This window comes from Camellia sinensis, unplaced genomic scaffold (genome assembly GCF_055761805.1).
Source record: "Camellia sinensis isolate YWXY unplaced genomic scaffold, ASM5576180v1 Unanchor2, whole genome shotgun sequence".
NCBI classification, from domain to species: domain Eukaryota; kingdom Viridiplantae; phylum Streptophyta; class Magnoliopsida; order Ericales; family Theaceae; genus Camellia; species Camellia sinensis.
The window spans coordinates 22,285,494-22,300,384 of record NW_028129079.1 but is presented as its reverse complement, the minus strand read 5'-3'; the positions used below and the strand labels follow the sequence as shown (position 1 = coordinate 22,300,384).

Genomic DNA, 14,891 nt, shown 5'->3' with positions numbered 1-14,891 from the left:
ATCATCAATTGGTACACTAATTACTACACTAATTGGTATATATAACATTATTCTTTTGAAAAATTTAATTTTTTTAATAATATAATAATTATATTTTAAAAATATTAATTTTTTTAGATTACCCTTTGATAATATATTTTTTAAGAATATTAATTTTCATAATTATACTTTTTATGTTATTAATGAATTTTAAAAAAATGTAAAATAATAAATTCCTATTATTTTTTCCTTGATTTTTGAAAAATGACTAATATTTTGAGACAATTAAAAATGAAATAAGAGACTAATATTTTAGAATGGAATAAGTACTAATTTTATTTTAGTTGATTTTTTTATCTAAAAAATGTAAATTTAAAATTCCTAATTATAAAATATATTTAAATAAAATTAAGAGTGATTAGCTATTTTATAGTTAGAAATAGAAATTTTAAATGTGCAATTAGCTTCTCTTTTTTAAATGTGCAATAAGTTAATTCAAAATATTCTGTTAATTTTGTTCTTTAAGTCTTTTTTTTTTAATTTTTAATAAAAATTTAGATTAAATTGTCACTATGTGAAAGGGTTTTAAATTTCGCACTGAAAATGTCATAATGCTTTTATTGTAAATACATTTTTGATAAAATTTATATTTTTTGAAATTAATAAAATCTTATTTTTGAAATTGAACGAGATAAATATAAAATATGAACTAAAAATTTTCTTGATTAGATTATAAAAATATAAATTTTATGAAAAACATATACGTAACAAAAATTTTAAAAGTTCAAAATTTAAATAAATAAATAAATAAAATCATCTCACATTATTTATTTTATTTATGCGCATGTCATTTTTTAACTAATCTTTTGTTTGAGATGTTTTAAATAAGGAGTTTTCTTAAGTATGCAAGTGCACACCATGTGCCACTTACACAAAAAATGTAAGTGTAAGGTGTAAGTATAAGGTGTAAGTGTAAGGTGTAAGTGGGTTGCACATGGTATGCAACCTCAAAAAAGGTGTAAGTGTAAGGTTTAATTTTTTACAAAAGGTGTAAGTGTAAGGTGTAAGTGTAAGGTATAAGGTGTAAGTTGCACACCATAACCAAACCCAATAAATAAATACACTTTTTGACTTTTTATGAAATATAGATTGAGTATAGATTGTGTTTAAAGTGATCTGGTAAAGAAGTAGTGTGACTTAAATAAAATGATGTAACTTAAATAGAATAATGACTTTTTAATTTTTTTAAAAGATGACAAATAAGGTATTGTCAGACTTATAAATAATCCCTCATTAATTAATTTAATTGGGTTCGCTAAAACAATATAATGTACTCGACCATTTGATGTTTTTTGTAATTGACAATAAAATCTTTCTATTCACATTTAACTCATTTAGCTAAAATCAAATTTCCTAAAAAAAGTTCAAATTAACCAAACTTATTTATGGCAAGAGATCATTTCACCATTAGCTTTTTCTAGTCTTATTTTTAATTTTTAATTATTATTAAAAAAAAAAAAAAAAAAACCATAGCTAAGCCTTAATTCCAGCAATCCAAAAAAGAGTAGCAGAAAAAAAACACTAGAATTAAAAGTCAAAATTTACAAATTAAACTTGATCACCAACACTAAAACCTCTATCAGCTGCATAATCTACAAAACTATAGAGTGGAACCACCTTCTCACCATACTTCTCAAACCCATCAAGCTCTCTCTTGGCCTTAGCCCTTAGTTCCGCAGCCACTTCCATTGCCTTTTCCACACCATACACTCCCACATAGCTCTTCCCCTTCTTCTTCTCCTCCTCATCTCTCTCCTCACTCTTCATCTTCTCTTCCAACACATCATCAACCACCTGATACAATACCCCAACAGCTCTTCCATACCTTCTCAGCCGTTGGATCTCATCATCCCCAGCTCCCGCCAAAAGACCGCCACACACGGCAGAGCACTCACCCATTTCGCCGTACTTCTTCTCTTGGACGAATTCGACCGAGTTGGGCCCGCCCTCGAGGTCGAGGAACTGGCCGGCGGCCATGCCAGTGGATCCCACGGCACGCGCGATCTCTGCGATGACGCGGAGGAGACGGGGCTCAGGGACGAGGTCTGTGGGAGTGTTGGAGACGATGTGGTGGAAGCCGAGAGGGAACAAGGCGTCACCGGCAAGGATTGCCATGTCTACGCCAAAGATCGTGTGGTTTGAGGGTTGTCCACGGCGTGATGGGTCATCGTCCATGCACGGCAAGTCATCGTGTATCAATGAAGCTGCATGAACCTATTTGATCATACAAACCACAAATGAAATACTATTTGCAGCAACAAACATTTTATCAAAATGATAGTAAGGGTTAATTATACTTTTCACCTTGTACTTTTATCCAAAATTCATTTTACTTTCTATAGTTTCAAATTAAACAATTTAATCCTTACAGTTTAAGCCCGTTTTCAATTTGATCCTGTCATCTAAATTTTCTCATTTTTTCTACATGTCACCTTAGAAAATTGACAAGTGTCCTAAAATTGTTTTAAATTTAGATTAAAGAACTAAATTAAAACTGAACTTAAATAGGACTACATTATTCAATTTGAAACCACAGGCACTTAAATAAAATTTTGCATCAAATTATAAAAATGAAAAGTGTAATTAATCCTAAAAGGACTAAATTATTCAATTTGAAACCACAGACACTTAAATAAAATTTGCATCAAATTATAAAGATGAAAAGTATAATTAATCCTAATAATAATAATAATAATAAAAAAATTGCAATAACAAAAACAATCGGACACATTATGAATTGAAATTTTAATTGCATCCATTTCAGTCTTCAGTATTTCATATTTGTGTCAGTATCAATTTGATTGAAATCAAATTAACAAGTGATTTTTTTATTTTATTTTTTGATAGGAGGAAATTAACAAGTGATTGAAAGGATTATTTTGTTAAACACTATCTAATTTTTTAATAAATATTATCAATTTTGAGTTAAATTGACATAACATGAAGAATTAAAAAGTAAAATTAATATAATTGAAAAAACAATGACCACATTAATACAATAAATAATTTACAAGTAAATTAGCCCAAAACAATTAGTTGTTACTTTGTCTCAGCCACTTTCTAAGCCATTTTATTTTGTGGCCCACTCGACATGGATAAATGTTGGGTCATTCGGAATAACGAAACATCTTCAACTCTCAACAAAGGGGTGTTTGAACACCAAGGATTCTTTAGAGTATTTTTTTCTTAAAGTTTCCTAAAGTGATGTATTGTGTGGTTGAAATTTAATGCTGAAAAATTGATGTGACTTGTCATTAAATCTCAACCACACAATACACTACTTTAGGAAACTTTAAAAAAAAAAAACTCTAGAAGATCCTTGCTCGTGTTTGAAATGTTTAAAATAAAGATAATGAATTATGTAGGGTCATTCGGAATAACGAAACATATTCAACTCTTAACAAAAATTGGGGTTTCCTTTGGTTTTAAAATTGAATTATGTTTGAAATGTTTAAAATAAAGATAATGAATTATGTAGGGTCATTCGGAATAACGAAACATATTCAACTCTTAACAAAAATTGGGGTTTCCTTTGGTTTTAAAATTGAATTATGTTGGGGATTCTAAATAATTTATCAAATTTCCTACCAAATGTCACGAGAGGCATGTGGATTTACGTGGATCTCACACTCATATGGCGTAAGACTAGCAACACATGTGGATTTATGTGGATTCTACCACGAAATGTTTGATAAAAAATTTAATAATTTATTTTGGGTATTCTCCTTTAAAATTAGGTGAAGTACAGATTCAAATACCTTTAATCAAAACCATATTCATGGAAGATTCTTGCAACAGCTACAGCAAGAATATTTTTATGAGAGAGGTAAATAAATCACAAAATTAGATCTTCTACAATTCATTGGCAACAATTGAAAAATAAAAAATAATTTCCTAGGGTGAAATCAAAGTGAAAGGAGGGGTTTTAGATGAGATAAGAAGTGTGACCATTTCGAGAGCGCAGGCGGTGGGGAAGGCGGCGAGGCGGTTGCCGCCGAAGAGCTCGCAGGAGGCGACGCACATGACCGGAGGAGCACGTTTCGCACCATGAGCGAGAACAGAGTAACGCATGGCTTCGTAGATCTGCTGTGGGTACTTCACAGGCACGGCCTCATCTAGCTTCTGGTTGATTTCTTCTATCAGAGTCATCCAATAGGTTCGAAGATCGAATTTCGTCGACACTGACGATGATGGTGTTGATGATGAAGAAGAAGAAACAGAGCATCGAATTTTGGGATGCGAAATTGATCTGTTTCTTACAAGGTGGAATCGGGGAGACGATGATAGAACCATCGACAAAGCCATTTCAGAGATCTGTGTTTTTTTTTTTTTTGGTTGAAAAATTGGGAGAGCGTGTTAGTGGGACTTGGGGAGTGGAATGAGTATGATGATTGTGACGATGGATGAGAGAGACGAGAGGTGTTCAAGACTGCAGCCTCGTTTGCCAATCAAACTTTTTAGTTAAAAAGTTAAAAAGTTATTAAATTAGTCAAAAAATTAATAATTTATACCAAAAAGTCAAAGATTCTCTTTTCTCTCTACTTTTTGTACATCTTTTCGTAAAAAATTAAAAAGTCATCCCAAACATACTAGTTTTTTTTAGCTCATATTTTAGCCAAAAAGTTACTAAATTAGCCTGTTCCCAGGCTTAAGGTCAAGTTGGCAAATTGTCAAAAAAAAAAAAAAAATTAAAAAGTTACCTAAAAAGTTATCACTATTTATCAAAAGTAAAAAATTACGACTGCATAATTTTTAATTTTAATTTTTCTCTACACACTAATCTATACAATTTTTAATACATATTTTTTCATAAAAAGTCAAAAAATTAACCCAAATATCCATATTTTTTTCCTTAATTTTTTAGTCTAAAAAGACAAAAAGTACACATATTTAAGACATTCCAAACAACCCCTAAGCCTCTGTTTAGGAAGTGGATTGACTTTTTGACTTTTTGATTTTTTTGATTATTTTAACCTGAACTGAAAAGTTTGATTTAGGAAGGATTTTTTTACTTTTTGACTTTTTTTGTGAAAGAATAATGTAATAATTATGGGTTGGATGTGATATTTTATTTGTTGTGACTAAAATAACTTATTTTGTCTTTTGTGACTATTTTAGTCACAAACCAACTTGCCAAACAACACCTAAGCTTTGTTTGGAAAGTGATATTAAGTAATAATTTTTTTTTTTTTTTGACTTTTTAATTTGGGGTTAAAAAGTTTGTTTGATTTAATTTTTTTTTATAAGAGAAAAAAAATAAAATAATTATATTTTAAATGTAATAATTTATCTTATTAATTTTTTAATTTATTTTATCTTTTTGTGATTAAAAAAGTCACCAACTTTATTTTAGTCCATTGCCAAATGACACCTAAGGCTTTGTTTGGGAATTACATATTTTAGTCAAAAAATTATTATAAATTGTTATATCATTATCTATTTTTTTATATAATTTTTTTATAAAAAATTAAAAAATTATTTAATAATTTGTTCCTAAATCAGACCTATCAAGAGAAGATAGTGGGTGGAGTGGAGAACAAAAATTACAAAAATATGGGATGTAAACCAATTTGTAGTAGGGTGTAGGTGTAAAGCTGTGAGGTGCAAGTGTGCAAGTTTCACTTACACCCCCTCCATGTTTGTTTGTTTTTTTTTGGTAATTCTATTTACATATTAATAATATTTTCAATACACATTATTACTTAATATATATATAAAATAATTTTTAGAGTTTAAAAACATCTTAATTAACACCTTAACTTTGATTACTAACTATATTAACGCATCACTAACTATTTGAATACACATGCAAAAAACTCTTCACCTTTACTATTACAAAATCCCCTCACAATTTTCAAAGCAAAAACCATCTTTGTCGGTCTTAATTTTCATCATCGGTGGTGGTTTCATTCAGCCTCCATCTTCACTGGTGTTAACCTTCATAGTTGGTGTTGAACTATCGTCGTGTCTCGTCTCGTCGTTTCAGATCGTAGAGTGTTTCATTCGACCTCCATGTTCGTCGGTGTTCATCTTGAAACATGTAACAAATTTATTTTTTGTAGTCAACAACACAATCAGTTTCAACATTGCTATATTGGGGGAGTATAGAATTTTGTAAAAAAAAATTAACAACAAATTAGTCATATTCATGAACACAGAGTTTAACAAACTGAATATGTTTAAAATTTTATATTTGAACAAAGAATAAAATTTTAATTTATTTTAACCGAACTAATTTAAAATGTTTAATTTTTTTATATTTATAAACATTTAATATTTGGTAAATCTTAATAATTTGAACAAAATTATTTTGTTTAAATATTAATAATCGAATATTATGTAAAAACAACTCCAGTTTATCCGAATACAATGAATAAACTCATTTTCTTAACATATAAACGAGATAAATAAAAAAAATAAAAGCAAAGTCATAAACTAACATTTTCAATGTTCAAATTAACATTTTCAACGTTTATATCAGAACCAACCATCTCAATGTCATCCATGGTGTGTAAATTTTCAAAACTATTTTATTTCAATATTCTTAAACCCTAAATCTTTAAAGATAATAATGTTTTGAGTTCGAAAAATATGTATAATGGAGAAGAGAATGAAATAAGTTAATTGATAATGAATAATATCATGAATGTATGTTAATGGTGAATATGATGAAAAAATACAATGTTTATATGCTAAAATCATATACCATATATGGATGATAGTGTGTGAAGAATATTTTGTGTTTTTAAATATAAAATTTTTGAATAGATAAAATACAGGGAAAATCGGTCTAGGGTCCCTCTCCCACTTTTCGTAATGGAAGAGGTCCACAAAATTATATTATGATGTCTAAGGTCCCTACAAAGAAATTTCATATCCCTCACCCTTCAAACCTCCATAAACCAATTCGATGATTTGTCTCTCCATTCTAGAGAGAGAATCTAGAGAGAGAGAGCGCCATAGTTGCATTGCAGATCTGTTGAACAGACATGGAGGCTGCCTACTTCAATGATTCTCAACGTGAGACAGCAAACGATGATGGTGTAATTGCTGGACTCAATGTAATGCGTATCATCAATGAACCCACTGTCGCTCCTTCTTGGCAGCCTCTCGGATCAGATTATCGAAGAAATCTTCGATTGTTATCAGACATATTCACCCCCACATGTATTGACTTTGCCCAACTCCAGTATGGCGTCCCAAAAGTCCATCATCTACCAAACCTCATTTTAGAGAGAGAATCTAGAGAGAGAGAGAGCGCCATAGTTGCATTGCAGAGCTGTTGAACAGACATGGAGGCTGCCTACTTCAATGATTCTCAACGTCAGGCAACAAAGGATGATGGTGTTATTGCTGGACTCAATGTGATGCGTATCATCAATGAACCTACTGCCGCTGCCAGGCGTCCATACACGATTGCTTGAACACTGGCCATTAGTTTCGCTATCTCTCGACCTGAGAAGCCTTCTGTCTTCTTGGCAGCCTCTCGGATCAGATCATCGAAGAAATCTTCTATTGTTATCAGACATATTCTCCCCCACATGTATCGACTCTGTCCAACTCCAGTATGGCGTCCCATAAGTCCATCATCCACCGAACCTCATTCTTCGAATCTACGAATCTCTCACTCCTCTACCACTATAAACGAGATTGAAAAACATTTTAGAGACAAACCGAGAACAAGACAGAGTCTCTATATACAAACCCATGCCAATTTTAGACCCTTGGCCTCATTTTTAGCAAACTCATTTCCTATAAACAAGAAAGGGACAAATTGAGAGTGTGAATCTGAGGAGTTCTTACTTTAAAAACCCTGAAAGCTCTGAAAATTGAAAGCACTTTGCGTATACACTGACTTTTCCATCTCTTTGCGAATTTCTCTGGGTTTGGGAAATTTATTTGGTTTAAGTGAATTTCTTTGGGTTTGGAGAAGAGAAATTTCTCTGGAGAGAAGGGAAGGCCAGAGAAATTTTCTCTAGATGGCCAGAGAAAATCACAGAGATGAGTATGTGATTTAGTCAGAGAAATTTGGAAATTTCTCTGTGAAGTCACCAGAGAAATTCTCTGTGAACCAGAATTCTCTATGAAGTTCACAGAGAATTCTCTGTGAAATTTGATATTTGATTCTACAGAATTCAGGTTGTAGAGTTGGTAATAATTGTTGATTTTGCTAAATTCGACTTCACAGAGAAAATTGGTGCAGGGACTTACCTTCCCTAGACTTTCCATTGCAAATTTCTCTGGTCTTCCCTTCTCTCCAGAGAAATTTTTTTCTCTGGCCTTCTGTATATTTCCCACTCTCCATTAGAATTAGGTAAGGATAGATATACCCTGAAAATTTTGTAGATAAGTACAACAAAAATTTATTGAATTCATTCAAAGAAAATGATAGAAATTTCCCAAACAAATTGTAGAAATTCTGAATCAATATCAACAATATAGCATATTCAAACAAGATGAAGCACATTACAATTTCTCTAGAGAGAAGGGAAATTTCTCTGGAGAGAATGGAAGGCCAGAGAAATTTACAGTGGGAATTCTAGGGAATGTTAGAGAAATTGGAAAGTCCAGAGAAATTCTGGGAAGAATTTCTCTGGACCAATTTTCTCTTTGAAGTTGAATTTTCTCTGGAAGTCTAGGGAATGACTTCTTCTCTTTCTTATCTATGCTAAGGTATGGAAAAATCTTACTGTCAACCACCTCATCTTGTTGAACTTGATCTACAAAGAGCACTAGGATTAGCAAACAGAATTTTGATAGTAACCCTTCATGAAAAGATATTTGTAAGAGAACATATAAAATGCACGATGATGCAGAGTTTCCTGGATTGTGTGAATTTTCTCTGAACTACCTGAATTTTCTCTGGATGTCTAAATTTTCTCTGGACTATCTGAATTTTCTCTGGATAAAGAGAATTTCTCTGGATGTCTGGAGAGAATTTCTCTGGAAAGTCCAGAGAAATTCTCTGGACCGAATTTTCTCTGGATCGAATTTTCTCTGGATTGATGTTGAAGGACCTTAGACATTATGAAAATATTGAGTGTCCTTTATACTATAAATTCTTAATATCAGGGACCTTAAAAAAAATCCCCCTAAATTTAATTGGTTAATAGTGTGTATTAAAAAGATTAATAGGGTATAAATAGAATTTCCCATTTAATTTTTCTCTGTTCAACTGTGATGTAATTTTTCCATAAAAAAATTTGTGCTTTTGGGTGCACATATAGATTCGTGCTAGGATGAATTTCCACCCGTTTGATTTTATCCAAAGAGGTTTTTTTTTATTTCAGCTATATTTGGTTCATGAATTTGATTTGGTTACATTTCACATATTTTTTTTCTTTTTCTTTTTCTTTTTAAATCTTTCCTAAAATTTATTAACCCAACATAGTCTTAATGATTCAAATTATTTATTTATTTTTAAAAGTAAATTTCATGTAAATCATATATGTAAAAAAAACTATTAATTGAATTCAATTTTTACATGATTGATTACAATTGTTTTACAAAAAATTGAAAATAAATTAGCTTGTTTGGCTTTAGGATTCACTTTTTAAAAAATTAAAATTTTTTTTTGTTTTTTTTTTTTGTTTTCACTGAATTTTTTAATATTTTAAACAATTTTTAAAATTTGTAAATACACCTAACATAAATACATTTAAAAAGTATAATATTTGTAAAAATAATAATAAAAAAATTACTAACTATCAAATACAAAAAATATATATGAGAATCTAGTATATTTTTATATTCTTGTGTATTTATTGATTTTTTAAATATTTTTTTATAAATATTTTATTTTTAGATAAGTGCATCTAAAAAAATATAAAAAACTACTTAAAATTTTAAAAATACTCACTAAAAACAAAAATAAAAAATTAATTTCTAAAAAATTGAATTTAAAGATTAAAATTAAATACAGTAAATATAATTTTAAAAATAAATTATCATTATTTTTTAAATAAATATGATCTAAACATGACTACTAAAGTCCAATCAATCTATTTTTTAAAATTTCTGACTATTTTGAGAGGCTAGAAGTTGAATGGATTGGATTAGCTTAGTGTCACCACCCTAAACCTAGTCCAAATAGGTTATTTCAAGATAAAGGTCATTAACAAATTAAGTTATTCCAGCTCGAATTATTTTAACTCATTAAAAATTTTATTTAAATTTCACTTATTTTGTTAATAAGTAAAATAGGAGTATACTTTTAAATTTGTTAAATTCTTAAATCAAGTTCGAAAAACTTACTACTTGACTCAAATAAACTTATATATTCAATAAAAATACATATTACTCAAACTCGACTAGTGTTTGGACTTGTTAAAATTCGTTCAAGCTTAACTCATTATCTAAATAACTAAAGCTTAAATATAATTTTAAAATCGTTAAATTTTTAAGTTAAATTTTAACAACTTATTACTCAACTTAACTTGACTCATTTATGAGTGGCTCAACAATCTCCCAACCCCTGTCCCCTCTTTTTATTTGCAAAACGATAAGAACAAAAAGAGTTTTTCAAGGGCAAGGCTCGAGACAAAAGAACAGTATGATACAGTTCTTTTCAGTATAAGCATAGGACATGAAATGATACAATAATTTTATGTAGTATGAATACAATTTTTTTTAGTATAAGCATAGAATATAATATAATTTTGTGCATTGACTGTTGAGAGCGAATTATATGTGCCAAATGTGAAACACGAGGCCCAACGCAAATCACATTGCTCAAATCGTACAATCAATGATCCAAAATTTCAAAGCCGATTCTCACTTACTCTGCAAATTCAACGAGAGTGTCCCAAATGTTATGGTTAGAACTTTACAAGGCTTCGTACTCTTGGGGTTCATTATTATGAAAATAGGCATCCAGGCCCTACCCAGAACAATGAGGGGTTACGTCTGGACTCTTGGGATTTTATTTGACTATTATAATCATGACAATTTTTTCAACAATACTTACAAATTAGACTTGGTATTTGTTTAGCATGTGTTAAAATAGCACATATTATTTTAGCACATTCTATTTGGAGAGTAATTATTCATATCATATCATCTCTTTACCACATCACTTCAAACACAACTCATATCCGTAAAAAATAAAAAAATATGCTAACCTAACACTTCCTAAACAATCCCTCAATTACCTAAAATTATCAAAAATCTAGTTGTCACCAAAAACACCTACCCAGAATTACCAAGAACCTGTGTTGTTATCTCCAGACTCTCAGACATTTCCGCTTTCCCAGACCTCTTCCAACTTCTTTTATGGATAAAATTGTGTTCCATTATGTTGTGATTAATTGGGAGATTTGAAGAGAGAGTTAAAAAGAACAAGAAAAAAAAAAAGTGAAACTATATAAAATATCAACATTTTTTTTTCACATTTCATTTACTTTTTTTATTTCTCTTTTTAAATCCATCCTCATATTCCTCAACCAAACACAATATCTCCTCAAATCCTTCAACCAAAATACAATATTACACAATATTAAAATTAGAATTGGACAGGGCTCAAGTTGGGCCTATTTTTCTTAATTTTAGTCTCGTGCATGGGCGCCTAAGAAAGTTTAAAATTTTAGTCTTCTGCATCGGCCTAAGAATGTTTAAAAATTTTTGAAACTAGGTAATTGTAGGGCTTTTAACCCTGGGTTAGAGGGAGGCCCTTCCAGAAATTCTCAAAGACCTGGGCGAAACCCAGGCCAATGAGGGGGTTTGGAAATAGTTTTCAACCAGCAATTGACGCGCCTCGGTTATTACCTCACTAGCTGCGTCATTGCCCCAAGCGCAAAGATACCTAACTGACCCTCTGCTTCCTCTTCTTATACTAAGATTTGTGTCAAAGTCCACTGTCTCATAAACCGATGTGGGACTTTATTATTTGTTATCAAACCAAATATTCATGAAATTCTTGTGATTTTGATTTAAAAATAATCTCCTTTGGGTGACTAATCCACCAGTAATATCCACAGTGCATACAATCCCCTACTAACCCAAAATGGGCAAATTCCATATTTCCTGTACTTTTAACATTTATTTTCAACCCGAGCTTATTCCCAAGTAAAAATAAAATGAGAACAAACCACATAAACCATTACTGTTTAGTTAAATCACTGAAATAAGTAGTAAGTAGCAAGACTGTAAAAATTCCCATCTAATTTCACATTCAGCTATCCATAACCCCATTCCAAGGAATTCGAACTCGAAGGAAGGATTGCATGTAACCACATATAACCAAAACCATCAAGGGAAGCCTTGAAAATTACAAGCAAAGTCCAAAAATGAAACAGCTGTTACTTCAGTTTTGACTGTAAGGGACCGACCCATACAGGGTAAGCCGCTCTTAGAATTAAGGAAAAAACCCTTACAAAATTTTAGACTCAGAACTATAGGGTACCAACCCTTTATCGGGAAGGAACCCTCCAAAAATAGGCGTATGCCGCTATTTGCGGCGAACACACGGTATTCTTTAGTAAAAGGCGAAAGAATAGTTCGCTTTGTGCTCACCGCGCGGCTGCGTGCCTTTACTCTACCCCCTCTCCTCGTGTTTCAACTAAGTTCGTGACTCTCTGTTTCATCAGTTACTCGGTGTGGGACTCAAAAGCAACTTCTTCTATTTCGCTTCTTGCTATCTCTGCTTCTTCTTCCAGCACCCCCTTTTCATCTTCGATACTCAAAAATTCTGCCTGTGCTAACTCAGAATAGATTGATTTTTGGTTTCATTTGGGTTGGGACGAACAGTTTCAAGAATTATTTAAGAAAAAAACACAGAGGAATGTATATATAATGGAATTGAGTTTCAGAAAGATCCTCACAGAAAGGGAACAAATGACCAATAGTAGGTTTAGAACCAAAATGTCATTAATAAAAACAAATCATAAAGACACAACACAATACAGATACAGACTTCACTCTCATGCATCGAAACGTTGAGAGACGAAAGCACAAGTAACGTTAAGGATAAGCCTCAATAATGGATTGAACGGCTTTGATGCGCTTTACGGTGTATCGGGTGAATCCAGCCTCAGTCAGAAGGTTTACCCATTCCTTCAAAGTCCTCTCTTTTCCCTTGTTAGTATGAGCCATCATCACCATGTCCAACATCAACCTCACATACTCAAGCTTGTCTCCCTCCTCTTCTTCCATCACGGCTTCCGCAATGATCACCTTCCCTTTGTCTTTTGGAATTGCTTCTCTACATTTTCTCAGTATATGGATGCACTCCTCGTCTCCCCAATCATGCAGAACCCACTGCAATTTGAAAGATTAAACAATGAATATTGATCTTAGTAAGGCTTCTCCCAGGATAAAACAAATTAGATACTAATAGAAAATAAAACAAAAAATTATTTTACTTCTTTTTTGGTGAGAACCGGGTTTTATGTTTATATAACGACGCTCAAAACGCGATCAGGATGTCACACGAAGACAAGTCCTATTTTTATAAAGCTTGAACATGCTCACCATGAGGAATGCAGCATCAGCTTTGGGAATACTGTCAAACATGTCACCCCCAACATGCTCAACACCAACAACAGAGTCTAAATTATCAGATACCACATGAGGGAGATCGAAATTTATGCCCCTAATCCAAGGACAAGCCTTAACCAACATACACAGAGTCGTCCCATCCCCACCACCTACGTCCACCAAAGACTCCAGCCCATGAAACAACTCAGGGCAGCCATCAATTATCGCTGGCACTGCCACCCTTGCATCACAAGCCATCGCATCGTTGATACGCTTGCTATGGGCAGGACTTGTAGCGGCATAGCTCCACACATCCTCTCCATGAGCTGCCTCAAATGCTGAACTCCCATTGGCTAGAACACGGGCACTTAGACCGTGCCACGGTGCTAGCATCACTGGACTGCTCTCTAGCAGCACAAAAGCAGCCATGCTTTGCTCTCCATTTTTTGTCAAAAGGCGGGAAAGCGGTGTTTGAACGTAACACGTGGAAGCTTGGTTTGTGGATTTCTGTTCTTTGAATATTTGGCGATGCACTAAGAACCGCATGATGCGGTGGAGGGCTGGCAGAGAGCATCCAGTGCTGGAGGAGAGCTCGGAGAGTGTCATGGGGGTTTTATGGCTTTCTAGGACGTCTGCTATGCCAAGCTCAATGGCACATTTTACCACAGCCATGTCAACATACCCAAATACGTACTTCCATATATCCACCTTGGCTTGTGCTTCTTCTTCCATTTTTGATTCTCCATCCATCTCTCTCTCTCTCTCTCTCTCTCTCTCTCTCTTTGTGCACAAACACACTCTGGAGGTGTAGTCAATCTTGTATTAGCTATTTTTGAACCTGTATTGTAGTCTTCAAGATCAACGTTTAATTATAATAAGAAAAGTGGACCTTTCTATTGGCACTTAAATATCCTGTTTTGAGTGTTCCAAATATCAAGAAAAGCTCGGATAGCCTTGGGTGTGTGTGTGAGTATTTAATTGCCACGGGAATCCTTTGTAGTCAGCGATTGCCTACAAAGTGTCTTCTCGTGGGCGCCAGTTCAAAAAAAAAATATCAAGGAAAGCACTTCAATTGGGCAGATTTTATTTGATACATGTGGATACTGACAGCTTGCCCGCGACACCAAACAAGCATATATCACGTTAATTAGAAGCTTATCCAAAGTAGAGGGGTGTTTCATTCATATTTAACTTTTAGTTCTTTTTTTTTTTCTCCACATTTTTTTTATATGAAATCATGTATAAATACTCAAAAGTATTTATAAATACGCTCAATTACACCATATATAAATACACTCAACCACACCATATGTAAATACTCTTGATGAATCTCATTGGAATTGGATTTATAAAATTTTAGTAACAATCCTTCGAAACAA

At 32.4% G+C, this 14,891-nt stretch overlaps 2 protein-coding genes and 2 non-coding genes across 4 annotated transcripts; all 4 read right to left on the bottom strand.

Moving 5' to 3' along the window:
• Positions 1-1,544: 1,544 nt before the first annotated feature.
• LOC145815460 (heterodimeric geranylgeranyl pyrophosphate synthase small subunit, chloroplastic-like) lies at positions 1,545-4,518 on the bottom strand. Its single transcript, XM_082912209.1, has 2 exons — positions 3,988-4,518; positions 1,545-2,253 (listed from the first exon to the last, which is right to left on the bottom strand). Exons 1-2 carry the CDS (start codon positions 4,342-4,344, stop codon positions 1,588-1,590), a joined length of 1,023 nt encoding a protein of 340 aa, XP_082768335.1. The 5' UTR covers positions 4,345-4,518; the 3' UTR covers positions 1,545-1,587.
• Positions 4,519-11,685: 7,167 nt separating this feature from the next.
• On the bottom strand, positions 11,686-11,837 carry LOC114290379 (U4 spliceosomal RNA). The gene has a single exon (XR_003638984.2). It is a non-coding gene; the product is annotated as a U4 spliceosomal RNA (small nuclear RNA).
• Positions 11,838-12,440: 603 nt separating this feature from the next.
• LOC114290380 (U5 spliceosomal RNA) lies at positions 12,441-12,558 on the bottom strand. Its single transcript, XR_003638985.2, has one exon. It is a non-coding gene; the product is annotated as a U5 spliceosomal RNA (small nuclear RNA).
• Positions 12,559-12,795: 237 nt separating this feature from the next.
• Positions 12,796-14,481, bottom strand: LOC114290361 (acetylserotonin O-methyltransferase). The gene is made up of 2 exons (XM_028234237.2): positions 13,507-14,481; positions 12,796-13,293 (listed from the first exon to the last, which is right to left on the bottom strand). The coding sequence occupies exons 1-2, from the start codon at positions 14,260-14,262 to the stop codon at positions 12,997-12,999; spliced, it is 1,053 nt and encodes a 350-aa protein (XP_028090038.2). The 5' UTR covers positions 14,263-14,481; the 3' UTR covers positions 12,796-12,996.
• Positions 14,482-14,891: the final 410 nt, after the last annotated feature.